At 45.5% G+C, this 27,220-nt stretch overlaps 1 protein-coding gene across 1 annotated transcript in view; it reads right to left on the bottom strand.

Annotated features, from left to right (window-relative positions):
• Atrnl1 (attractin like 1) overlaps window positions 1–27,220 on the bottom strand; it is a 552,888-nt gene that overhangs the window by 75,081 nt on the left and 450,587 nt on the right. The window contains exon 28 of the mRNA XM_051146856.1: window positions 14,488–14,602. Within this exon, the coding sequence (XP_051002813.1) occupies window positions 14,488–14,602 (115 nt within the window). The remainder of the gene's footprint in view (window positions 1–14,487; window positions 14,603–27,220) is intronic.

Here is a 27,220-nt window from a genome sequence, read left to right as displayed (position 1 = left end):
CTGAGGTTTGGCGCCTCAGTGTTCCCAACCTGCACACCAGCTGCCTTGCAGTGTTGCTACTGAGATTCAGAAAGGAAACAGTTGTTTCTCCATCTAACTGCAAGAGCTTGGTGAGCACTGCTGTTTGTTTGTGGTTCTGTGCTCTGTGTGAGTCCTTGCCCACTTGGCCACTTAGACTATCAGCCCCGTCCTTATAACAATACCATTATATCTGCATAATTTATAGATACCCAGTAGGAAGGAGTTTCATCGTGTTGTAGCATGGTCTTGACATGTTTAATTATTTTAAGTACTTGAAAAAATTTTAACAAAAATATGGTCATACGTTGTCAGGATACTACGATTCAGTAAGAACACCAGCTTAAACTTTTGGGATACTTGCTCCTATGCTTTCTAATTCATCTGTCAAATATGATTTAAAAATGTAAGGCAGAACTATTAATAAAATATTCATAATATAACAATTCTAGTGGGGGAAAAGGTATTGTCATGAACGAAATAAAAGTGAGTGAACAGTCCAAGATGCAGGAGAAAAACTGCAGAGGACCACACAGTACAGTGCACAGCATCCAGAGGCCACAGAGGACCACACAGTGCAGTGCGCAGCACCCAGAGGCCGCAGAGGACCACACAGTGCAGTGCGCAGCACCCAGAGGCCGCAGAGGACCACACAGTACAGTACACAGCATCAGGAAGGCCCATCCTTTTCTCTAGCAGACAGGCCTCCTTCAGGTATGTCGACACCGAATCAGCCCAACATAAGACCGGCTCTAAAATCAGCTCTCTAAAATCAACCCATCAGTGTCCAGTTGGGGTGACCTCCCCTCAGGAAGGCAGCAATGCACTACTGCTGATGCTCTTGGATTCAGGGGGTCCAGCGGATACACAGAGATAAATGCGCACACATCTCTAGGCTAAGTAAACTTCTGAGGGCTTACCCAGGAATCACATAACAGAACAAATGTGATTTCAGTGAGAATATAAGAACATCCTATAATCTATAGACTAATCTAACCTTTGAGTGTGACCCACTTGAAAAGGAGTGTGAGAAAATACATCTCACTCTTTACTTTGAGACAATTTTAGACACAAAGTTCCACAAAGTGTAGAGAGCCCCTGCTCTCACCCACCTTCCCTGGGTTCTCACCAGGCATTTGGGACATGATCAGAACACGGGACCCCCTGGCGACACGCACCACCATTCTGTAAGGCACGTCTGCAAAGCTCTGATCATATGTTTTCATGGGTTTTCTATAGCTGCTCATAATTTTGTGTCTGTTACATTTCCCATGGTGACATTGGTTATGCATTTAACAGGAACCCATGTGGGAGGCAATGCACACTGTCTGTCTTCCTGTCGTCACGTTGGCTTGCATCATTTAGGTAAGGCCGTGCTTGCTGGGTTTCTCCGGTAGAAACTGGAAGCATTTTTTTTTTTTTTTTTTTTTTTTTCTGTCAGCACGTCTTGTACCTGCTACTAACGTACCTTGTACCGTTTTGTATCCCAGCAGTGGTTCACGCCCTCGACAGTTGTTACTACCGTGTGGTCTTGTCTAATGGTGACTTTTCTGCTTTCCTCCTCAAGTGTTCATCCACTAGGACTCTAAGAGTGAGTTGCTTCTCTTTCTCTCTCTCTCTCTCTCTCTCTCTCTCTCTCTCTCTCTCTCTCTCTCTCTCTCTCTCTGTGTGTGTGTGTGTGTGTGTGTGTGTGTGGTGTGTGTGTGTGTGTGTTAATGCATCTGACAGTGCATCTGTTTGAGTGGATCGAAAGCTTAGTTTATACAGAAGCACACCTATTTATCTGAATGCACCCTAATATTTTGTCCGTAGTTGCTCTTCCAGTTTGGCTCCCGTGTGTCTTGTTTACATTGAGCACGTACCTATTTTGGAGAGTTATAAGGTGATTTTAGTGTGCCTTTAAGTCATGGAATCAGTCATTTAATCCCAAATCCATTTTTTATTAATTAGACAATAGGTTTAAGAAACCAAGAAATGAGCATTGAACATATTCATGACTGCCAAGGTCCCGCCTCTTCCAGGCCCTTTCCCAGGCGATAGGTAAGGAGCAGCCGTCTACCAACATGTGTGTTCCTGCGAATGGATCTATGGACACCCAACTCTGCATGAGTGTGTAGTGACCCCCATATTCCAACTCACCATGAAGGCATCGCCCCAATCCTGTCCAGTGTGAGAAGCTTAGCTCTCAGGATCCATGACGGATTTACTGCAGACACAAAGCAGTGTCAGGATTGCTAAGCTGTGCGCCCATCTGCAGAAGCTGTGCTATATCCGTGCACGTGAGTCATGTCTCCTCTGGCCTTGCAGTCAACATAATCATCTTTCTGAAGTTACTTAGGTTGCAATGTGAATTTGCTCACTTGTAGTAACTTAGTCTCAATTTGTACAGTTCATAGTCTATTTCAGTTTCTCCTTTATCCTGCTAGAATTTATGTGTTTATTAGTTGTGTTTTGAGAGTCAGAGTTATATAGAATCAAAAGCACATTTAAAAGTGGTTCGTCTTTCATACCTTCTCGCGCATTGTCCTGCTCCCTGCCTTTCCCAGCTTCATCTCTTTGACTGGTGTACTGGTATACTCCACTCCTACTCTTTTCTTACAGGTAGACAGTCTTGTTAACTTCCGGTTTATTTGTATGTGTGTGTGTGTTGAGTTTGTGTGTACACATGTTTGCACATGAGTAAGCCTGAGGTTAGGTGTGGAGGGGCAGAGGTCAGTGTCTTTCTCAACTGGTCTGTACCTTATTTTTTTTGAGGTTGCAGCTTTCCTTGAGCTTTGAGCTCGCTGACTGAGCTAGGCTGGCCACGGGAGGCTAGGGACTTCTGCATCTGCTGCTCCGCACTGTGACTGCAGATCCGTGTCCTGCTTAGTTCAGACCTTCAAGTGTGAGCAGCAAGGCCCTGTGGTGACTAAGCCACCTGCCAGCCCCTCGTCTCCGAACTTTTTTGAAGTTAGACGGTCCTATGTCTTGGAACCCCCGACTCTGTAGCTCAGGACGGCCTCCAACTCACAGTGGCCCCCCAGCCTCGACGCTGCAAGTCAGACAACATTTTTGTCTATGTTCTTTATTTCCCCTCATTAATACATGTGTGAGATGGTTTTAAACACCTTGCATTTGTTACAAACATGGCTGCAAACCCCTCCCTGTTCTTTTAGAGAACTCTCCCTCTGTCTCCCTGCAGTTATACAATACTTCAGTCAGCTATTTTCCTGTGCATTGTTATTTAGGTTGTATTTAATAGTTTGTGTTTATGAAAAATGCTGAAACGAATACCCAGTTTATTTATATGTCAATTTGCTGCAATTATGTTTTAGGGTAAATTCCTAGAAGTTAGGTTGCATATACAGTTTTTTCAGGTATCACCCAATCTGCTTCAGCTGAGTACAGCTATTTTGTTCTCGCCTGCAATATATTGTCATCCTTTTTAATTTTCACCAACGTGATAGGTGAGAAATAGTATCTCAGAACTGTTTGGGGTCTCTAAGGGATATTTTCTATGGGAATGGAAAAGGAAATTGAGGAGACACACAGGTGGACAGGCAAGAGCTGCTTATGAGCCAGAACGCAATCTTGAAGTTTCCTACCATGACTGGTTTCCCAGGAGGCCTAGCAACAGAGGGTGACACAGGACAAGGACTGCAGTGACCTACTGAGGGAGCAAACTCTGTCTTGCATGGAGAATCAGACAGACTTAAGAAGACCAGCGTGGTTTAGGATACAAGAGAAAAAGGCAATAACAAATAATGCTTAAAATAGAGGCTTCCCAAATTCTGTCTTCAAACACTCAAAGAAGGATCCAGAATTTAGGTAGCCAAGCAAAATCAGGAGAAGTCGTAAATGGATGGTTGAGAGGCAGAAAGTCCTAAAGTCATTATTAGGCCACCAAAAGAAAAAAAAAAAAACATGGTTTTCACAGATGACCAAACCATCACATCTCTTATACATGAAGAGAGACTCAAAGAAATGTTTTAAACACAGACGAAAATCGCCTACACTGAAAGTGACTAACAAGCCTTGTGTGACAAGCAGGGCTGTGCGGCAACAGAGGAATCAGTTTACCTCAAACAAGTTTTAGTCCTATTTCAAAAACCAGACTGGAGCCAGATATTGAGCAGAATCTTCTCTTCTTCAGTTTTTAAACTTGAGAAGCATCTAGCATGCTTGCAGTGAGGTACAACACCAAGCCCTTGACAAGGCGCAATCCTGAGTATAAACTCACAGCCAGCTTCGGCACTTGATACTGGGAGGTTAATGCCGACAGGCACAGGTGAGCAAGAGAAAGGAGGGAAATAATTAAGCAATATATTGATCTATTATGCTTTAGGCATCATTTACCAGCAAGGATATAATGATAAGAGGGAATTACAGCCCTTAGCTTGCCTGCGTGGAATGAAGACAGTGTAATGAAAATTTTATAGCAGTAAATGAAAAAAAAAAAAAATCAAAGTTGTGGAGTGTGTATGGTTGAGATGGAAACAAGTTTCCCAGAGCAGGTGACCCCTAAGTGAGACATTCTCTTGGTGGAAAAAATAGAGCTGCACAGGCACAGGCACACGCAAATGGGGCAATCTGGCACATTCATAGCAGTGTGTATGGCTGTGTGTGTGTGTGTGTGTGCGCGCATGTGTGTGTGTTTATGTGTCTGTCTCTGTGTGTGTGTGTGTGCGTGCGCATGTGTGTGTGTTTATGTGTCTGTCTCTCTGTGTGTGTGCATGTGTGTGTGTTTGTGTGTCTGTGTCTCTCTGTGTGTATGTGTGTGCACACATACATGCATGCATGTCTGTGTGTGTGTGTGTGTGTCTTTGGAATCCAGAACTAGGAGGCATGTAACATCTCCATGAGTTGACGCATACTAAAAAGACCTTGACTCATCAGAGAACACACTGAAACAAAGGCCCCCCCTTCTGGTGCAAGGAAGGCGACAGGAAAGGTCAGAAAGGTCAGGGAGGAACCGAGGAGTCCTGGGACCTCTGAATGGGAAGGCAGCTATCAGCAGGGCCCCCGGCTCTAAAATGAGCAGTAAGGAACCAAGAACATATAGGTGAGTCCTGGGAACTCTGAATGGGAAGGCAGCCATCAGCAGGGCCCCCGGCTCTAAAATGAGGGGTTAGGAGCCAAGAGCATACAGGTGGGCTAAGCTGGGAGGACCTCTGTCTCTGAGGAAATCTCTTCTGGGGAGTGTCAGTTTCTTTGCCCATCAAGCAAAGGAAGGGAGCCAATGACCTCTGGGAAGCTTAAAGAGCTCTGAGGGTCAGACCTTAACAAGTCAGAAGGAAGCCGGGCCTGAGGCAAAGACCAGCCCCCTCAGCTGGGCGGCACTGAGGCCGGAGGTCACCTGAAGCTGTGACACGTGCTGGGTGAGCTAGAGAGCACAGTCAGCTGCTCTCTATTTCTGGAGAGACAAGATCAAGACAGGGAACAAAAGAGAGAGAGATCAGACTGTACTGAAGACTGCTCAGTAACCGGACGGCTCTGTCTCGGAAATTAGAGGCATGCCTTTCAGGGGACATCTTTAGAAAGAGCCTGTCTGTTCAAGCTGATTCAGGACAGGGTCACCAGCTCTGACCGCAGGCGGTTGGTGGAGCCAGATGTCATCTCACTGCCCTTCTCGGCTCTGTGTTTCTGCAGTTACATAATGTTATGCATAAATGGAGTAATACCAAACCACCCCATTTATACATTGGGTGTACCTATTAATATGGACAGCAGTTTCCTTTTCATCTTACCAGGAAAGTTTTGAATACAAATGTAACTGAGGCTCTCCCCGGTGCAGCTTGGTCTTCAGAGCTAATTGCCTCTCTGAACACTTAAGGAGTCATTTTTCATTACGATGGTGAGCAAAGGGAAGGCAGATGGCAGAGTCCTGTTATTGATTTGATGATCCTTGCCTGGCTTGTTGGATAAATGGAACTGAATGTATATAGCCACTACATCTAGACTTTTAGGGGCTTCAAGGTTCAATTCAAATTATATCAGACAGCAGGTTCAGGGGACAAGAATCCATTTACCCCGCCCCCCCCCCCAATTCTAAACAACAGTCCCAGGGACTATAGAGGGCCCATCAGATCTCCTCTCCTCGACAGTCTTCTAGACCAGTTTAAGTCTTTAAGGAGAATGAACGCTCTCTCAGGTCTTCCTGATGCTTTTGGTAGTGAGAGCCCAGGCCATGCTGCCCATCAATTAAGGACGTCTGCTCAATTTGCATGGCCTATGCTCATTTGCAAATGATAAGGCAGATAGATGGAGATAAATTACTCACTTCTCAGAGGGTCATTAACTTTTTCCTTAAAAGCCCTTTGAGAAAGACCATTGTGGCTTTAAAGAGTTAATGTAATTATAGCCAAAGCTTACCTTGTGGGATTACATTTCTACTACTGCTGTTCGGTCCCCCCTCCCCCAGGACTGTCATTAGCAGGAGCAACACTCACACCAGCACCAGCTCTGGCAGACAGTATCACACCACTGGATGTTAGACAGTAGGATCTGAGACTAGATTGTTTTTAAATTTTTATTATTAAAAAGTTGCAAAAAATCAAACAATGAAGTTGAAATTAACTACAATAAAGGATGATTAGGGATTTTGATCAAAATGAGAATATTTTGCTCCTGGGTCTTCTTGGAGGGACAACTACCCTGAAGAGGTGAGCCCTGCAAATTTACTGTTTATGTGGGGAAAAGGAATTCTGCTGGCTCTGACGCATGTTTCATCACCTTGCTGGTGAGAAGACATGTTTTCTCAAGCACTTAGCATCCTCTCTCGTTCTATGGGCCCCTCTGCCTGCCGCTCTGGGCTCCGGGTAGCAGGTGTTGTATGGTACTCAGGATTGCTAAGAGGGAGATTATGATTCTTTTTCTCAATAGATAGGCCTTTACTGTGTTAAAATAAACACAAGGAAGAGCCCAATCCTCTCTGCGGGAGGGAGCCAGGGACCTTCCGTGATGCCCCGGCTCATCTACAAATGCATCTCCTGCTTCTCTCTTGAGAACTGTGAGCTAGAAATGGGTAACCCCTAAGGCCATCCCTCAGTCTCCCAAGGACAGGCCTCTCCTGTCAGGATTAACCCTCCTCCCTCCTTTAATGCCGGAGGCAGCTGCTAGGGCCTGGTGGTGAGATCCTTTCTCCACCCTCTACGGAGCTCTAATGTAATAGTGCCAGGAGAGGCCTGTGGGTAAGAGCACAGGATAGAAACAGCAGGGAGGACACAGCTTAAGGGTGGGATTAGTGGCTTTAACTGACAACAGCAAACCCCATGCTGTCTCCATTATGTGAGGACACAGCAAAGATGTGACAGCTGAAAGCCAGGGCAAGACCCTCAGGTATGCCAGATACCTTGCTTTCGACTTCCCAGCTTCCACAACTCTGTGTGCTTGCTGTGTTTGCCTGTTTTTTTATTACAGAGGCCCAGCGGGCTATGAATCACAGGCTTCAGGTAGGTTCTTCCAAATCCACAAATGGCAGTTTTATATAGGCTGTGGTGTCATTTTTCAAGAAGTCCTAAGGGAAGGAGACTTACTATTTATATTTAATTTATAGTCAGAAAACTTGCAAATCTTACTGTTTTGATTTTACTTGTTGTGCATGAATCTTGACCCCCTGCCCTAACTTTATAATGATTTGTTGAGCTTTACCACCCCCCCTCTCTCCCTGACCACAATAATTATTTACCAATCAATTATAGAACTACCAAGATGGGGTAGTGGGAGGGAGAAAGGGCAGGGAGAGGAGGTGTGCTGGTGTCACCAAGGCTTTCTGCCAGGAGAACCTGTCTAGCAGCTTATCCTCACAGCATGTGGGTCAGAGCTCAGGGTTAGCACAGGCCAGGCAAGGCCTGTTTTGTTATTCATGTCAACTGGTCGTATGGTTTCTTACTACAGTTTTTCTTTGCTTCTTTAACACATGAATATATTTCTCTCCATTAAATACGGCACAGATTTAAAAGGTAAAATCTCAGGTGGGTGCAGTGCGGCCAGGACACTGCAGAGTGGCACTGGTCACAGAGAAGGCGCTGGCACTGTACTCAAAAGCAGGTCGCTAGTCCTTCTGTTTATGCAAAACCCCAGCTAAGCCCAGCTGAGATCAGGATGTGAAGGTTTTCTGACTCTGAGTTCTGGTTCCCGTCTATCCAAGGTGTGGCTGGAGGCAGGTGTCAAGCTTCCATGAGCTCATCGTTCTCGCAGGGGACGAGAAGTTGGCACTACATAACTTCTAGGGCCATAATAATTTAAAGATATTTGGAGTAAAGAATAGAGTCTGAACATCGGTGTCATGATAATTACAGCAGCGAGAGTGGACGCTTTGATTTGTGGTGCACAGCCGTGAGGCTCTCTCTTCTGGGAACTGCTAACACATGGACCTTCACTCCAGGAAATGTATTTTTTAATTCATAAAGTATGAAACCGGTTTTGCTATCTCAAATTTAAATCTAATGGCTTTTAAAAAATATATCATCAAAGGAAGAAATCAAAATTAGCATCATAAAATAGGACTTGTATGGCAGGCTCCAGGCGTGGAGTGTGGGAGACACAGAACCTGCTCTCGAGCTCTGTGTCACCCTTCGCCGGTAGTCAGGTTTTATTGGCTTTTAAATCTAAACAACTAATTTTTAACAGATATATTCCATCAAAAATACAGTTCTCAGATTAATTTTAGTCCTTGATATGTGTAGCTTCAATGCTTCATGAATCAATAAAGCACAAAACCTAATCACCCAGGCTTATGGGCTTATATCTGTACAGCAGATATCTTCTGGTGAGAAGTTCTATGCCTTATGACTAATCGATTTTGCTCATCAATCCAATGTTTATCAAACAAATACGAAGGCCAGGAAGCTGTTGGCAACTTCTACCTGGGAGCCAGGTACAGGGAAGCCCACAGTGACCGACAGAGTGGGCTGACTGACTGCGCTAATACATGACAGTCAACAAACGCTTCGCGGGACAGAAATGGCATTTGAACCGGTCTTGAAAACAGGCATCTGACGAGGCAAAGCGCTTCGAGGCACAGGGGACAATGGTAAGGATGATACAATATGTGCACATATTCATAATTGTAGGGGGAAGGTCGCTGCAGGACCAGCTGTGTTGGTGCAGCAGGCAAGCGTAGCATGTGGTGACGGATGCTGAGGGATGGCCAGTTCCAGACCAGCTCAGCATACATAGTGAGGCATTGTCTTAAAAAAAAAAAAAAAGGGGGGGGGGGGGAAACCAGCTTACCAAACCAACCAGCCAAGCAGGGGTAGAATTATAGCAGCTGTAACAAGGCGTTTGACTTGGTCATCTTCCTTACGTGGTAGGTGAGGAACCTACCCTAAGAGGCCGGAGTGGCTGCATGTGGCCCTGTCACTCCTGAGGACTGTGGGTACTATGGAAGGGGCCAAGTAATGTCACAAAGGCTCCCTGCCCTAAAGCACACCTCAGGATGTTTTCAACAGGTTGTGAACATTTTGTGGAGGTTTGCAAGGAGAAGTGATGATTAGAGGATTGCTTTCCCTCGGCAGAAATCAAGGGTGTGAAAAAACATGATGGGATGGGGAATGGAAAAGCCAAGTCTGCTCTGTGTGCGGTGGGGTCAGATCTCTGGGTCTACAGAGAAGGGGGAGAGAGAGGGGGGAGGGAAAGAGGAAGAGAAGAAGGAGGGAAGAGGGGGAAAGCGGAGGAGGCCTGAGGAGTGGGCAGACGGGAGGAGGGCGCCTCTGCAGATGGTGCTCAGCAGGTGAGAGCTGGCGGCTGCAGGACTGGGGAGCAGCTTTCCTAACTAGATGGGAAGGACCCCAGAGACTCGCAAAGGCTGGACCCAGGGAAACAGAAACCCTCTTGTCTATAAAAGATTCCTGGAGTCTGAAATGGAGGCTCAGGCACTCGTGGCCTCTCCATGTGCTCTAAGTAGGTTCCTGAGACAGGTCAGGGTGCAGGACACCAGGGGACACAGATGTTCCAGGAGCCCAGGTGAGGAGAGCTGTGGTGGCATGTGGGAACCGAGGAGAGGGCGCTGCAGGGATGACATTCATTACGCCACTGCCACTCTAGACAAACCCTGTGCTCAGCAATCAGGCGTCTCTTTAATTTCACCCCCATTCCATTTATTCACTGCACTTTTAATGCATTTTTAAAATTATGGGTTTATTTGCATGATTATTTGTGTCATGTTTATACCCATGAAGGTTGCAGCCTTTCCAAATGTGGGAACTCTAGCACACACCAGATGCTTTTACATCCTGTGAGTGAGCCACAACAGACAGCGCTTGGACAGAGGATAAAAACTTTCCGACTGTGGGTTTGGTCATTTGAACATCAAACATTCTTAGAGACAACAACAATTTTAGACATTTGTTCTTATTTAACTACGTTCCTGGGTTCTCTGCCTATTCCTGCCATTTACTAAGCTGTACTGTTTCTTTCTTTGTGCAGACTAACACATTGGCTATGAGCAACATTGGATTTGAGCATAAAGGTAGCTAACATTTTTATAATGAACTTCATATACTTGGCCCATTTCTTGGGTCTGGCCCCTCTAATAGAGAGAATGCTAAGACGGATCAACAGTGTCCTACAAGTGTGAGGATAGAGGCAGAATTATGACGGAAGAGTTTTCTAGGATGAAAATTCCAAAGACTTCTAGAAAATGGAAACTTGTTCAAGAATTGGCTTGAGAGGACGGAGTATGTCACTGAGAACCAGCCTTTCTGGAATCCATTGCTAAGGTCATGGGGACACTCCGCTTTCCCTCACTTAAAACGCTGGGACACCAGGAACTGCCTTGTTTTTTTCAGCATGCTAATCAGATGGGAACTGGACAGACAGAAGACGCTGAGTGGCATGTGGGGAAAGGCAGCCCTCCACTCACTGTGGGGGGCTTGCAAACTGGTACAGACTCTGGAAATCAGCCTGGGGAACTTTCAAAGAGCTAAAAATGGATCTACCATATGACCCAGCGATATCAACTCAAATCCTACTCCACAGATACTTGCTCAGCCCCGTTCCTGGCTGCGCCATTCACACTAGCCAGGAAACGGAAACAGCCTACATGTCCTTCAGCTGATGGGTGGGTGCTGTAAATAGGGTGCATATACACCATGGAATACTACTCAGCTGTAAAGAAAAGTGAAATCACGACATTTGCAGATAAATGAATGGAACTAGGAAATGTTACACTGAGTGAGGTGGTGCAGACCCAGAAAGCTAATGGCCTCAGGTTTTCTCTTTGTGGTTTCTGGCTCTGAAGCCTTAGATGTGAGCGTGTCCTCTGCAGCAACAACAGAGACCATGAAAGTAAAACAGGACCATGGAGTTAGGGCTCTAGAAAAGGGCAGGACACAGGTGCTGGAGGGGGGAAAGGGAAAAAAAAGGGAGCTTTAATTGGGAGAGGAGGGAAGGACCATTGAAAAGGCCAATGAAATCATATTGTTGCGTTTTCACAAAATTAAACATTATACATGCGTATATTTAAATGAGACTGTGCCACTTGGGATGATGAGACACTTCCCCAAGAGCCACAGACTACATAAAAATGCCACAGGACCAGGCATGAGGAGCCTTCTGAGCTGTTTGTCTAAGGACTCCAAGAGACCCTCAAAACAGTCCGGGCTGCTGCAGAGCTGAAGGTCAGTCCCTGCTGCTGAGGACACAGGACTTGAGGAAGCTGAGCTGGATCTGACCCAGAAGCCTCCTCCCAAGCCATCATGAGTTAGATAAAGGCCAAAGGCAGTTCTCACTTTCAAGACAGACAGAGAAAAGGCCACCTTTATTCATTAAGTACTACAGAAACACTTGTTAGTAGAAGGAGACAAACCACTTTTTGAATCGCCTATGCTCCCTAGCTGCTCCTGTGGGAGAGGGGTGGGGAGGGGAGGGAGGGAGGGGGGAGGGAGGGAGAGAGAGAGAGAAAGAGAGAGGAGGGCGAGGAGGTGGGGAGGGCTAGAGTGGACTAGGAAGGGCTACTGTGTTCTGAAGGTACCTGTAGACACTGCATTTCAGCACAGTCAAGAGATTGCTGTCCTATTATTTCTAAATGCTTTACTATTAAACAACCAATGATATAGGAAAATTGAATTTAATAATGAATGCTAGTATTCCCACCTTTTGAGTCCCCCCCCCTTTTTTTTAACTTTGCTTGCTTCATGGCTGTCAATCAACCATCATCCTATCCACCACATCTTATGTTTCAAGGCAGATGCTGCCAATAGCAGCTGAATCTTGAAGGACAGAATCCAAGAATATCCTTACTTCTCTAAGAATACCTGGGCAAATTTATTATGTTATAAAAAAGAAACAAGCAACAAGATTGTCTTGACTAGTGCAAGGAGTCACACACTACATCATTCACTGAGACCTGGAAAAAGTATGCAGACTATTCAATGCTCCACCCGCCTCCCTGTGCAGTCCTATGATGTCATTGTCCTATGACGTCATTGTTCTATGATGTCATTGTTCTATGACGTCATTGTCCTATGACAGCATCATCATCAGCTCAAGCGCCTCAGTTTATGACGACGTGGATTGTTAATTACAGAGCAATGGCTCTCTGCCACACATGGGATGCTAGCAGTAATAAATGGTTTTTCCTTTGCTCTATACCTTTGTCTCTCCTACTCCAATTATCCCTCAAGTGTAGAAACGCAGTGCTGTCTACACCTGGCTCCTCTCACTTAGAGTTCTGTGCTACCTATTTCACAACCTTGTCAGGAAGATCAAATGTGAAAAAATAGGAGAGCACGGTGTAAGTAGCCCAGCGAAGAAGCCTCCGCATGAGGGATCATAATGCACTTCTCCATTAAAAAAAAAAAAAAAAGCAGAAACCCATGGCTCCAGTAATGGTCCACAGCCACTCAGCTTTTCAAATCAGCTAAAGAGGACTTCAAAGGTTAAAGGGTCAGCATATTGGCAGCCGCCTTCACTTTCTCCCCATCAGTATGTCATACTGCCAGGGATCAAGAGGGACCTTGGTGCAGATCACACTGGCTTGTTTTCATTAGTGAAGTATTTGTTTTGGAAACCATCCCAGCTTTAAAACAATGCTTCCATTAGCTGGGCACAGCACCTACAAATATCCATCTCATCTGACCAGTGCCAAACGACTCTCCAATCTGCACGCTACTCACCTGGGTGATGCTGAAAGATCAAAGACACCGCCTGATGTTTGAGAGGGTGTGGGTCAGACTTGGCTTTTTGTTTTTTGTTTTTGTTTTTTGTTTTTTTTTTTGAATAAGCACTTACTGCTGAATTTTAGATAAAAATTCTTGCAGCAGCACAGCTAACTGCAGGGGCTGTAAACGAGGAGCCTGAGGCTGCCGGAAACTGTTCGAGTTGGATGGCTTTGCAGCCTGGACATTTGGAGCTTAGAAGGTGTAAGGTGGTATTGTTTCCATTTTGGGAGGGGGGAGAGATACAAATCATGGCAAGGTCAAAGTTAAGTGGGGAAGTAAACAAAGATAAAATAAGTAGGGAGGCAAGCTCACCATCCACTACAGTAACGGAGAAGCTGCCAGACCCTGTCACTTTGTTTTATGTATAGAAGGAATTGAGACGAAAGATCTGGAATCTCCCTTGCTTTGAAAAACATTCCTTTCATTAGAGTTGACTAGAAAAGACATTAAGAATGTTGGTTGGTACCTGTGGGCATGGGGTGGGTGGGGAACCCCTCTTCTCTGAGGAGAGGGGAAGGGAGATGGGGACAGGAGCTGGGAGGGGGGGAACTGGGAGGACAGGAGGGAGGGGGCTGGGATCAGGCTGTAAAATGATTAAATAAATTAATGAAAACAAAGTAAAAAATATTATTTTGGGTAGATGAACTATAACATGTAAAGTAAAAACGAGTGTGGAGTGTGATCTGACTCCCAATCACACTCACATTGAGTGTGTTTATAGTGTGGACAGCATCCCAGAGAAGAGGAAACCCCGAAGCCATATTTATAATCAGCTCCCAAACACAAAACACGGTTTTCAGGTAGCAAAGCATGACCCAGAACAGGAATCACTGTGCTTATCCTCCTGTAAGAGAATGCCCAGCCCATCATCTCCACTTGTCTAGAGCCAGAGAGAGAACAAATCCCACCCATACTGAGATGTCTGCCTCGAGCTATGTCTCCTAATGCCACCGAGTCCCCTCAACACTCGACTCCCCTGGGTTGGTTCCACATCCATGATGCAAATTTCTCATCACAGCTACAACACACTAGGACCAAAGAAGCTGGCCAGAAGCACCAAGCGATTGTTTGCCTGCTCATGGGTGTCCTTACAACAATCAGATAAACTACAGCAAACTACACAAATATGCACACACTCAACACGTGCTTATAAGGGAAACACTGGTACATGTCAATGCATAGAATGTGTGCATTTGTGTGACGCTAATAAGATTTCATCACCTCGTTCTGAATTAGACCTTAGCAAGGTTCCTGACAGCGTCATTAGACACTGTTTCTTCTTCTCAATCAACAAGTTCTTTAACTACTGTTGGCTTGTGCATCCTACCTGACTGCCCAGGGGGTGGGGCACCCGATGACCCTCTCGGTAGACAGAGAAACACGGTCAGGACAGCAGCTCTGTTCCCAGCACAGGGTTCGATGGCTATTGGCTTAGGTGCGCCCTGCAAAAGAAAACCCATTGTGAGTTTCACAGGTGACAAGACATGGCTACCTGTCTTTGCATTTCTTCTATTCTTTAGTGAGCAAAACTGTATTCCTAGTTGTTGGGGCTGCCGTAACCCCGACAGTGCAGATGTGTAGATGTGCCCTCATGTGAGTACATGAGACACATCACAGTGACAGGCAGCTAGTAAGTCACAAAGCTATGCAGCTTTGGTCGCTTTTTCCCCTCTGACCAGTGATGAGCCATATCACTCATTTACCATATATGTGATTGCAATTGCAAATATCCAACTGACATATCTATTTAAAAAAATTACTTCCATGTATGCATGTTTAATACAGTAAACACTGACATTGTTGCTAAAGTCAAGAAAATTACCATTACTCCACATAGGCTAAACTTTCAGCATAATTTAATATAAAATATAATATTATTAAATACAGTCCTCCTGCTGAACAACACATCTCTAGATTTATTGGCCTTTTCAAGCTGGGCTTATGGCCATGGCCCTGTGCCTTCTTCTCTGTTCCTCCATGACACTGTGACCACTCTTCTGCTCTTTGATCCTGCATGTGTGATTTAAGAAAAACCCCTTTACAAGTGAGAGTTCACACAGGCATATCTTTAAAATTACCTCAGTGAATTACATAAGTGATAACTGACCATCAACACACTTGTATAAATAAAAGGGCAGAAATAAGGTAAATCTACAAAAAACTGATAGTGATGGCAGTGCATTTTATCTTACTAGGGATTAGATATGTCATGGCCTTAAATACATCCTGATTTAAGTCTTATATGTACCCTACCAGACAAGACTATAGAAGAGGGTTCTTACGTATCTGTTTCCCCTGAATTAAAGCATTCCCTTCTAGTGGGAGGCCAGTAAGACTCAGAAAGTAAGGGAGACGTACAAGTCTCAGGAAGCTCCTGAAATAGACAGTTTTCACATGCTCCTCCCCCAGTGTATAAGCAGCAACAGGTGGTGGGGAGGACACTGGCCAGCTGAACTGCCTGCACTCCTATAGGTGACTCCAGTAACGTCACTGCGTCCACTAAACTAGACTTGAGTGGCATTTTTTGGGGAGCTATTGTTGATTCTCTATCTAGGATGAAAAGATGTTTGTCCATGTCTCCCAGGGAGTCAAGGAGCAAGTGTAAACTCTCCACAGCTTGGAGGAAGTAAGAGGGAGGGGCACATAGACTCAGATAGCTTCCTCCCGAGTCTGTGTTCTCAACAGTGCTCTATGGCACATTTACAGACAAGCATGCACTCTGTATGCACACACACAACTACACACACACATCTGTACACTCACCTCCTTCCTACTTACACACAAATATATACACACTTGGGGCTTAAACATAAAGTGACTTTGAGACACTATAGGTTATCATCTCAGCCTAGAACGTCAGCCTGGGCTACACTATCTGGAGAATAACACGTGGGCCATAGCTGATATGTCAAAGTTCTATCTGCATACGGCAAAATTAAATAGAAAGAGACAAACAACAGAAAAGCACCCTTCACTACTAGAACAAATGATTTTTTCAGATGTTTTTCTACTGAGGATATTTGAACTTTTGAAGAAATATAGACATATGTGGTCATTCGCCTAGAATGTTCTAGAATATTGCCATTTCCAGAAAGCTTAATGAGGCATTAAAGATAAAATATGTCCTCTTTTATGTAAAACTTAGAGTGAGTTCCTGGCTACAACAGTTTTATGTGGATATAAAGGATTTTTCCTTTACAGTAGCATAAATCTCATGTTTAAAATTATTCTCATATAGATATAATTTGGAAGTTTTCAATATAAAGGTGGTAGCGGCCATTGTGGGAAGTCAAGGGCATTAAAATGTCCCAGGGTAACGCGACTGGCCATGTTGTTTCACTTGTATCAAGCTGTATGATCTATGTTCTGGTACTTTAAAAGCTTACATTTAATTTAATAGGTTAAGTTTTGAAAATGTTAAGAATTAGCATAAATACATATATATTATCCAATGATGCAAATATTTAGAGAATAGGCTTGTCATATTGCAAGACTAACAGAAAAAAAATACTATGCATTTTCTAACCATATTTCTAGGCAGCTGAAATATTTTAATTTAATAGATGCAAACTCTATGTAAAGGTCAATTTGTTAAAATATACCAAGAGATTACAAAATGAATTCCAGGTTTAAATGACAGTAATTTATTAGAAATATCAAAATCCCCATCACTGTTGCTAAGAAATAACGGGCCGCTGGTACCAACAGACAAGGTTACCATTGTTACTTTCTTTTCTAACTCTCAGTGCAACAACCAACAGATTTAGTTTATCCAAAGTCACTTTAAAAACTTGACTTCAGAAACTAGAATAGCAGAATTGAAATATGACTAAGGATCTTTAGAAACAGTGCTGTTCGGCGTCAGGGGTTAGGGAAACAATCAATGGTCTGGGAGTCCACTGTCCCCAGGCTGCCTTCCTACTTTCTAAATGCACAGGAAAGACCGTGAATAATGGAAGCACCAATGGAGGGAAAATGAATGACGTGGGATGCAGGCTGATTACTGAGCACTCTGACCTTCGGAGACTCAGCAGTGGAAAGGGACAAAGGGCTTGAGAAACAGGTCCACAGAGCAGGAATTACACCAAATGACAAGCTAGTACTGTAGAACTGTTCTTAAACAATTCTCTTCTCTCTCTCTCTCTCTCTCTCTCTCTCTCTCTCTCTCTCTCTCTCTCTCTCTCTCTCTCTCTCTCTCTCTCTCTCTCCTCTCTCTCTCTCTCTCTCTCTCTCTCTCTCTCTCTCTCTCTCACACCCACACACCCACTTCTGCTGTAATTATATAGGAAATAGTTTTTAAAACCTCTTTGTGTTGGTAAGCTATGAAAAAGGAGATTACAATTCTATTTTTACATCAAACTGGCTTATAACTTGGTCTATTTTTAGCGCTAAGAATTTTCAAAGAAGGGTATTAGCAAAGCATGAATCATTCATTATGTCTAAGTCATTAGTCACTAGCCAGTTCTCTGATACTTCTGGAAGGGATTCACATAACTAAAAATGATTGTGAAAGATTTGTGACAGGTATCAGCTTAAACACTGTATCAGCTGAAACAGGATTTCAGATTTTAAGAGGAAAGAAGCATTTAGCAACACCTGAATTTTACAGAGGGAAATGGCAGCATGCTGTACCTGACAATATTTTGGATGCCTTGAGGTTTGTCAGCTTTGTTGTGATAAGCCTGTAATCGCGAATCACAATTGCTTCACAATAACGGAGCATGCTCACAGAACCTTGCAACGTGTCTTGCCTTTGCCATGGGCGCTGAGGAGAGACAGGGCTGAGGCCCATAGCCTGCAGCGCTTGCTCAGCACTGGGATCCACTTCACGGCGGCTTCCTGACTGTTGTGCTGCAGAAAGCCGCTGTGAGAAAACACCTCTGACAGTGATGTGACGAGGGGCTCTAGTCTAGGAAGCGCACAACAGGAGGTTTTCAAACTACAGGACTTTTCCAGCCATTATTAAGATGGGTCATAAATTTTACGCTAAACTCTTGCCAGGTTTTTTAGCTATTAAAGGCAAACTACCAGAGACCCTTCGAGAACACTCACGTTCAAGGGTTATCTTAGAACATAGTATGTTCTGAAAGGCAGAAGGCTGTCTTGAGAAACTGCTATGACCAGAGTCTCAGTGGGTTTAGAACATGCCAAACTAGCAGGCTTTTCTTCACCTCAGAAATCCCAGTGGGGCCCTTCTCCGAGAGCCTTACACAGTGCCAGGGGGTTTAAGGGAACATACGACGATGTTCCCAGAAGAGCTGTTCACCTCACGTCATTGAATAGTGTTGTGACGGGTGAGAAGCGAAAGTTAGAGTAAGAGCATAAAATGGTGACCATAGCTAGAATGTGTGGAGTGTTTAAGGACTTAAATTTTAAAAGATTTGTTAACCAACAAAAAATGTCTGCAGGTCAAAATGGGCCTGAAGGCTGCCACGTGTTGTCCGTAGCACAGAACAGAGTTCCTGGGCATCTGTGGACGCGAGGGCGCACTCCTCAACTCTCGTCTTCTTAATCTACCATCTTTCTGTGATCTAAGACTTTGTTGCTGCCGTGGTTACTTCTGTGACACACATCCCTCAGAGCCACGCCATGTCACCTAGCCAGGAAGCTGTCCCTGGTCGGAGCTATCCGGCTACTTCCGCTTCGGTGCTTTACCTACTATGAGCCACTCTACTGAGGTGAACAGTCTTCCACCCCACCTGATCAAGCTCGGGAGAACAGGTCCTTCCTGTCTCTTTCTTCCCTCTTTCTGTCTTTTTCTCCGTTGTGCTCTGGGACTGTGGGCCGGACCATGGTCTCCCAGCTGCTATGTAAACGTTCCACCACTGAGAGGTGCCCTGCTTGTTTGCTTTGCTGACAGCGTCTAGCTTTGCAGGCCAGGCCAGCCTGGAACCCCTGAACTTCTCCAGGACTGGAGTCAGAGATGTGTGCCACCACATCAAGCTCCTGAAGCTAATTTCCTATTCCTCACTCGGCCCTTTAGTTTAGCCTGATTGTTGTGCCAGCTTGGGATACTTGTGTCTCTCAATTCCTTATTATAGGTATTACCATACATGCTGGGTGCCCATGATGGCTCCAGGCAGGCCCCGGGTTGGTCTTTGCCCTGCCTGTAGTGCCTGCTGCGGTGAAAACTGTATGAGTCAAAGAGGCGAGATATGAGCAGACAGGCTTGTCACGGGGTAGCAGCGAGCCAACAGCACAACGTGACATATGAGAGGGACAATAAAGCTAACTAGTAACATGTGCTGAGTACTGTTGGATGCTATAGGCTGCTAGGCACTTAACATGCACTGTTATGTATAACTTTGCAACAAGTTTCCTAGGAGAAACAGCTGTTTCCCACTACATAGTTAAGAAACTGGAATTCAGAGAGGTCAGCTGACATTTCAAGGCAGGAGGAACAGTCAGGGGCAGATTTGGGATTTGAGTATGTAGGGTCTTAACTAAAATGCTAACCGTGATATTGTCAAGTTACTTGAGAGTCTATGTAGACAGTTTTATTAAGAATATATTTTTAAAATTCAAGGCTTCTCCCACCCTATCAGTTGGCTATAAGTAGGAGAAACCAACAGAGAATTTTAGTTATAAAAGTTATGTATATATACTTGCCTGGTTCCTTTAAAAACATTTTAATTAATCCTTTGAGAATTTCATAAAATGTATTTTAATTATTATTATTTTGTTATTTAAATTTTTAGTGGGAAAATTTCATATAATTAATTCTGATCATGCTTTCCCCAGCTCCTCCCACTCCTGGCTCCTCCCAGCTCCTCCCCACCCACCACCTACCAAACTCTAAGCCCTCTCTTTTTTTAGAAAACACAAATAAAAACCAAATAAGCTAAAAATAAAAAGCAAAGGGAAAACCACCCAAAGAACGCACATGCTCACACACACACACACACACACACACACACACACACACACACACACACACACACACACACTCACGCACGTGTACACACGCAGCTGGAAACCACATGAGCATTAAGAGTGACTGTGTCCCAGAATCAGCTTCGCCTGTGTCTCTGTGAGTCACTAAGTTACTTTCCCCAAGTGTAAAGTGAACAAATGTGCTGAGTGACTTTTAGGGTCCTTTTCCTCTTTAATAATTTGTGACTCTGACTTATGGGTAAACTCTAGCATATGTGACATTGCAGTACCCAGGGCTAAGCCTAATTTCATGCAATGTAAGAATCCCAGGGTTTGGTAGTGTGGTTTCCTACTCAGACACTTTAAATGGCTGCTGTAATTTAAGGAATATTCTTACACCATATAAAGAATCCATCACAGGGGCCTAAATGGCCACACTGCATGCCAAAAAGGCAATTAGAAAATTGAGCGAAGGAATTAAGGATTAATGTGGACATGTTATACCTGTCAGCAGTAATAAGTGTTGTGACAGGGAAAGAATAAAGTCTGACAGCATTCGTGAATACTAATCTGATATATGAGTGAATTATTAAAAATGCAAACAACTGTACATTAATCAATCTAGCATTTCACTTCCAAATGTGTTTAACGCTATTCTTATCAGACCTATCTCTAAATATGGACGACTTAGTATTTCAAGTTTAATGATTGCTTATATTGACAGAAGTTTTAGTTTTAAGTCACATTAGTAAAACTGAATTAATTTACTGAGTCTTGAATTTAGTCAATGTGGTGGCTTGATTCACAGCCAATCACATGTTGGATGCCATGGGATCAGCAGGTCCCAGGATCCCCGAGTCCGATTCTTGGGTTTCCCCGTTGGTCCTGAAACCCAGGGGGAGGCTGCAAAGCGTGTTCTGTACTTATTGACTTTTCCCTCTGCATGAAACAGTGACGATGACGATGACGACAAACAGCAGCAGCAGCAGCAGCAGCAACACCACCACCACGCTGGCTGGCTTTACTCGGTAGGAGAACTCTCAGAAGCAGAGAGCAAATTAAAGTGATGGGCATCTTCAGAAACCGGGCTGAACCACCCTTGGCATCAGTTCAGAGAGAATGAAGTGCTGACTGGGGGAGCAGGTGAGGGGACACAACACTTACAGAACTGGTCAGAGGCGCGTAAGGAGCCAGCTGACTGTCAATCATTTCACAGCATACTAACCTGTAGTGTCTCTGTTCCTATTACATAGATGCACACGTTCAAAGTCATTCATGAACGCTGAAGGTTTAATCCTGTAGTGTCCGATGGCTGCTGCTGAACCGCACTTTGCTTTTGACTGTGTGGCAGGCGTGCGCTCGGGAGTGAGGAGCCTCAACTGTGATAGCAGCCGCTTTACCACCGGCTTCTCTGAGGAGTTCGGATGCCAGAGGGAAAATGGTGACTGCGGTGCAATCTCATGCTCTCTCGGGATTGGTTAGTAACTACAAACACTGACAGGAAGGGCTTGTGAGCACACCATCGTTAAAAATTGATTCCTGGTAGTATTTCTCAAAAACTTGACATGGAGTATCTATGAAACAATTGCCGCAAGTGGAACTTTGATAATCTATATTCTTCTGAGCATCTCAGCGCAAAGTAATTTATCCACTCTGCTCCATGTATGAATCTGAAAATGGAGAGCATTGTCCTGGCCTTGAAAAGAGGTGCTAACTGAGAAACAAGTGTGCCGGCAGCATCAGTCACATTCCTGTCTTGCCCAGGCATAGGGCGGGGCATCTGCCATGCTGTTTTGACTGGACCCCAGCACCTGGCTGTGCTTTGTGCCTTCAGAAGATGAGGGCAGGCCACCCTGGGCCGCTCTCAGACCCCCTGGCATCATCTCAGTGGAGTAGTTCCCCTTTTCTTCAGGGAAATGAGAGTCACACTGGGCCTGAAAGGAGCACTCTGGCCCCGGGCTGTCCTCTGCTCACAGTGGGAGCTTGGTCAAACCACTTTGTTTGACTCAGATGTCTGATGGGTAAGATGGAGCCGAATGTGGCTTACTCACAGTGTTTTCACAAGGACTAGAGGAACTTATATAGTTATTCCCAGACACAAGTAAGTACGAGGTAAGTCAGCTATCCTGAAAACACATTCCCATTTAGCTTTGGGGTTAACTCAAAAGGACGCCACTTGAGGGCCAAGTGACTGCTTAGCATCACTGTTAACAGCATGCAGTGAGTTAACTAACTAAGAAACTCAGCCTTCAGTGGGAAGACATGTACCTGATGCCAAACCCCGTAGTGCTGCTCACCAGCCCCGGGGCTGAGGGTGTCCTCTGTAGCCACACGGGCTCTGTGTTGCACACCAGCATTGGGGCTGAGGGTGTCCTCTCTAGCCACATGGGCTCTGTGTTGCACACCAGCCCCGGGGCTGAGGGTGTCCTCTCTAGCCACACGGGCTCTGTGTTGCACACCAGCCCCGGGGCTGAGGGTGTCCTCTCTAGCCACACGGGCTCTGTGTTGCACACCAGCCCCGGGGCTGAGGGTGTCCTCTCTAGCCACACGGGCTCTGTGTTGCACACCAGCCCCGGGGCTGAGGGTGTCCTCTCTAGCCACACGGGCTCTGCACTGTTCACCAGCACTGGGGCTGAGGGTGTCCTCTGTAGCCACATGGGCTCTGTGTTGCACACCAGCATTGGGGCTGAGGGTGTCCTCTGTAGCCACACGGGCTCTGTGTTGCACACCAGCCCCAGGGCTGAGGGTGTCCTCTGTAGCCACACGAGCTCTGTGTTGCACACCAGCACCGGAGCTGAGGGTGTCCTCTGTAGCCACACGGGCTCTGTGTTGCACACCAGCATTGGGGCTGAGGGTGTCCTCTCTAGCCACACGGGCTCTGTGTTGCACACCAGCCCCAGGGCTGAGGGTGTCCTCTGTAGCCACACGGGCTCTGTGTTGCACACCAGCACCGGAGCTGAGGGTGTCCTCTGTAGCCACACGGGCTCTGTGTTGCACACCAGCATTGGGGCTGAGGGTGTCCTCTCTAGCCACATGGGCTCTGTGTTGCACACCAGCCCCGGGGCTGAGGGTGTCCTCTGTAGCCACATGGGCTCTGTGTTGCACACCAGCCCCAGGGCTGAGGGTGTCCTCTCTAGCCACACGGGCTCTGCACTGTTCACCAGCACCGGGGCTGAGGGTGCCCTCTGTAGCCACATGGGCTCTGTGTTGCACACCAGCATTGGGGCTGAGGGTGTCCTCTCTAGCCACATGGGCTCTGCACTGTTCACCAGCACCGGGGCTGAGGGTGCCCTCTGTAGCCACATGGGCTCTGCTTTTATCAAGGTTCATATCTGTGGGCCTCACGTGCTGCACGAACAGCCTCTCCAGCTCCTAAGACCGCGGTGGTGTTTGACAGACACTTCCTGAATAAGTGGATATTCATGAATGCATGCGTATTTACTTTGTTTTCTTTTCCAAATTGTGTGCAAGGCAAATCTCTGAATCCCGCAGAAAGGACATTATGAACAGAACCTCAATCTGAAGCAGATCACCGGACAGCAATAAAGAAGTTAAAGTAAGATCCTGCTAAGATTTCTCAGATATTGTGTCTTAAATGCCACATCACGGACATAGCTCCCAGGCCAGCTCTACTTAAAAGGTAAACAGTAGGTACCGGATACCGAGCACGGTGCAGCCAGCACCCTTCACAGCTGATGGTAGCTAGGCATTTAGAGAGGAATAAATGTACATGTGCGAGAAGCCTTAAAGCGACAGTGGAGGGGACACAGGAGGGTAACCAGGAGTTTGTCAGAGAAATGAGGAAGAGGGGAGATTCCTGGTAGAAGGGAGAATCTGAATGAAGAGTTACAACGCAGACATCTCCAGTGGGAAACTGCGAGAGGGTCTAGGGATGCACCATAGAAACTGTGCTGCAGAGAGGGATCAGAGGGCAGAGAAGAAATCCAGGCCCATCGCGCTCGCTGGCTAGGGCTGGGATCATGACTGTCTGCTTAGAGCCATGGTGAGATGCTGGTGAGCCTGGCTAATGTAGCACAGTGTGCAGGTACCCCAAGGTGACACTGCACCCCCTCTCGGGAAAGCACAGTGTTCTGGTGAAGTGTTAAGACTTAGTGCACATTACATTAAAACATTTACTTCTGAAACTTCCATCATAAAAGTAAATCAAGAAGCCCCGTGAAAACTGAGCGTCAGCAGAAAGAAAGAAACTGCAGATTTGGCAATATCCTTAATGAGGAATCAAATGTTAATAGATCCAGCATAATAAATGACTTTCTGCCATGATTATTACACCAATCACAACCTATGATACGTAAGAAGAACACGGTCAAAATTCTGAATGAAAGAACACATTTAACTCGTACAGAAACGTGTGTCAGCACTGTGCAGTGGGAGCTGCCTGGGCAGAGGGGAGGCGTTGCTCTGGTTGTTTTCCTAGGAAGCTTAACATCAACTCTATGAAGACCAAAGCTTCTCCGTTTGGAACACTGAAAAATAATGTGCGAAATAAGCAACTGTTTCTCTGCTTCTCAGTGAGACTGTAAAATATTAAATATAACGTAATACTTGATACCCCTTGGTCAACGTTACAAACAGTGTTTTCAGAGCATGCTGCAGACACAGGGATGGGCATCACAAGGAAAGCTGTCTCCCTTCTCCCCTCTGCCCTGCCCCAGGGGCCACCAATACCATATTGGTTGTTGCGTATCTGCTCTTTATGCAAAGGTGGGTGAGGGTTGTGCGTCTGTCAGCAAGTAGCACAGACAGTTCTGCACAGGACACAACGGACTGAAACGATCTTCTCGAGGATCCATCCGGCTCCTCCACTCACGCCTCTTCCATTGCTGTGGATATGGCTAGTCCCAGTCAACACCACTCAAAGCGCTGCCCAGTTTCAACACTCACTCCTAAGCCCATGGCGAGCCATCTGTAGCGACCCTATGTCCTTTGAAATCTGAGGGCAGATTAGCCTTCTCAATTTCAATGCCTCAACCATAGAATTTGGAGATGGTCATACTACAATGTCTAGAAATATTTCACTAGACTCAAATGACTTTTTATGTTTAAGCCAGAAATAATCTCGGGACATTATTTAACTTTTCTGTGCCCCAAATTCTCCATATTGAAACTAGAAACTATTATAAAACCTAATGTGTAGGTTATACTGAGGGTTATGAAAGGTAATATGTGAGTACATAAATGTGGCTGGCCAAAAACAGGTTTTAAATTTTTTATAATAGATCAAATAATTCTTAAGTGTGATTTTTCCTTAGTCAAAATAAATCAAGTATCAGCAATTTCATCTGGGTCAAGCTCACCAGCTCTTTTTTCCCCTCTGAGTTTGGTTTGGTGAGCCATGGGAGAGCAGCTGAGGGCTTGGGGCACCAAGATCTTACCTTGTCTTCTCTGAGTGCTTTTATTCTCTCAGACTCAGCCGCAAGGGTTGAGACCAGTATCCTGGTGCCTATGAGTTCAAGCTGGAAGCAAGTTCCCACGTCCAGACATGACACAGTAGTAGAGAACATGATGAGTAATCAACAGAATTGTTACAAAGTTCTGAGGTAAAGCCTCCTGGAGAGGGGTGTGCACCAGGAACCTTCCTCCTTGCACAACACAGGGAGGGGAATGTTTTTTGGATGGATACGCTCAGCAACGGCTTCTCAGGTGTGCTGTTAATACTTCTGATGTGATCAGGAAGCATCCCGCCCCACGCCCCGCCCACGCCCCGCCCGCCCACTCTCTATTATTAGTTAAATTAAAATGTCCTTCACTTTACAGGGAAGTGGGTTTAGATAGAAACAGGTGTTGGAAGACAGCAGAGGCAAAGGGTTTTTATGCTTTGAAAAGGCCACAGGATTCTCCCATGGGCATACAGGTCATTCCCAGGCTTGGCGGGACCTCAGCGGATGGTATTTGTCACCTTGCTCATGGCCTGCAGTGTAGAACCCTTATACAGCATATGTAAGCAGCACCCTGTGGGGCTTTTCCTCACATGGTTTTACTATGTGCATTCAATGGCCTTCTCACAATTTGTATTAGAAAGTGAATAAAAGCTCTCTCCAAAGTGGGGTTGTTTTAATCCCAAAGCTCCTTTCTCAGTTTGACTGAAAATTAATGGTCAGAGTCCGGGTAATGATCCCTGCCCTAGTTTTGCTCACGCTGCTTTACAAACTCTCCCTCGGTGACAGTAATTATGTAACTGATTAGGCCTCAAAGAGCCTTCTGTCACTGGGTGTGGCCCACTGTGCACATCTGGGTCAGTGTGCTTGAAGGGCAGAACGGGAAAATTATGTTATCAACGGCATAAATACAGGTATCAAGAAATAAGTGTATCTCGGATGCTTCTCCTTTGCTATGTGGTGAATTAGATATTTTCTCCTAACAATTAGATATTAGAACTCACAAGCAGCAGAATCTTAGATGTCCCCTTGTTTGGAAATACAGCTTGAAGAGTTTGGATTTGAAAACTTCCCCAACCCCAGCCGCAGTGTTGACTTATTGATCTGATAACCTGATCTGTTATCAGATGCAGGTGAGGCATCTGGGTTACCAAATCGTTAGGCTTTCAGCTCAGTAGTTTCACGCATTGATAGGTTCATGACTTAATGGGCTACTAAGAAGCCGCGAAGCCTCTTAGTAGGCCTCCATAAAACGTGACTAGCTGGAAGAAGAAGGTGACTAGGTTGTCCCTTAAAGGGTTTGTTTTCCTGCCCCACTTCCTTGCCTCTGGGGCACCCAGCTCGGCTCTACCACATGGCCCTGGCTGTGATCCGTTTCACCACAGATTTCAGCAACAGGGCCAACATGAACTGAGACATCTGAAACTGTGAGCCAAGTACATTTTCCTTCTATAAGTTTTCTCAGCTGTTCTGTCACAGCAATCAAAAGCTGACTGACGCAAGGGCCTTTCAGATGCAATTAATTAGGATAATTTAAAAAATCATATCAGAAGCTAGGTGTGGAGGCACACACCTTTAATCTGAGCCTTGGGGAGGCAGAAGCAGGCGGATCACTGTGAGTTTGAGGCCAGCCTGGTCTACAAAGTGAGTCCAGGACAGCCAAGGCTACACAGAGAAACCCTGTCTCAAAAACCAAACCAAAGCAAACCAAAACAAAAAACCCCACAAACTCCACAAAATCATAGCAGAGTAGACCTGGCATTCTTTTAAAAGGATAGGCCATGCAGA

The sequence above is a fragment of the Acomys russatus genome, chromosome 5 (assembly GCF_903995435.1).
Source record: "Acomys russatus chromosome 5, mAcoRus1.1, whole genome shotgun sequence".
NCBI lineage: Eukaryota > Metazoa > Chordata > Mammalia > Rodentia > Muridae > Acomys > Acomys russatus.
Note: the sequence above shows the minus strand (reverse complement) of the source record. Positions and strands in the feature narration are given on the sequence as shown.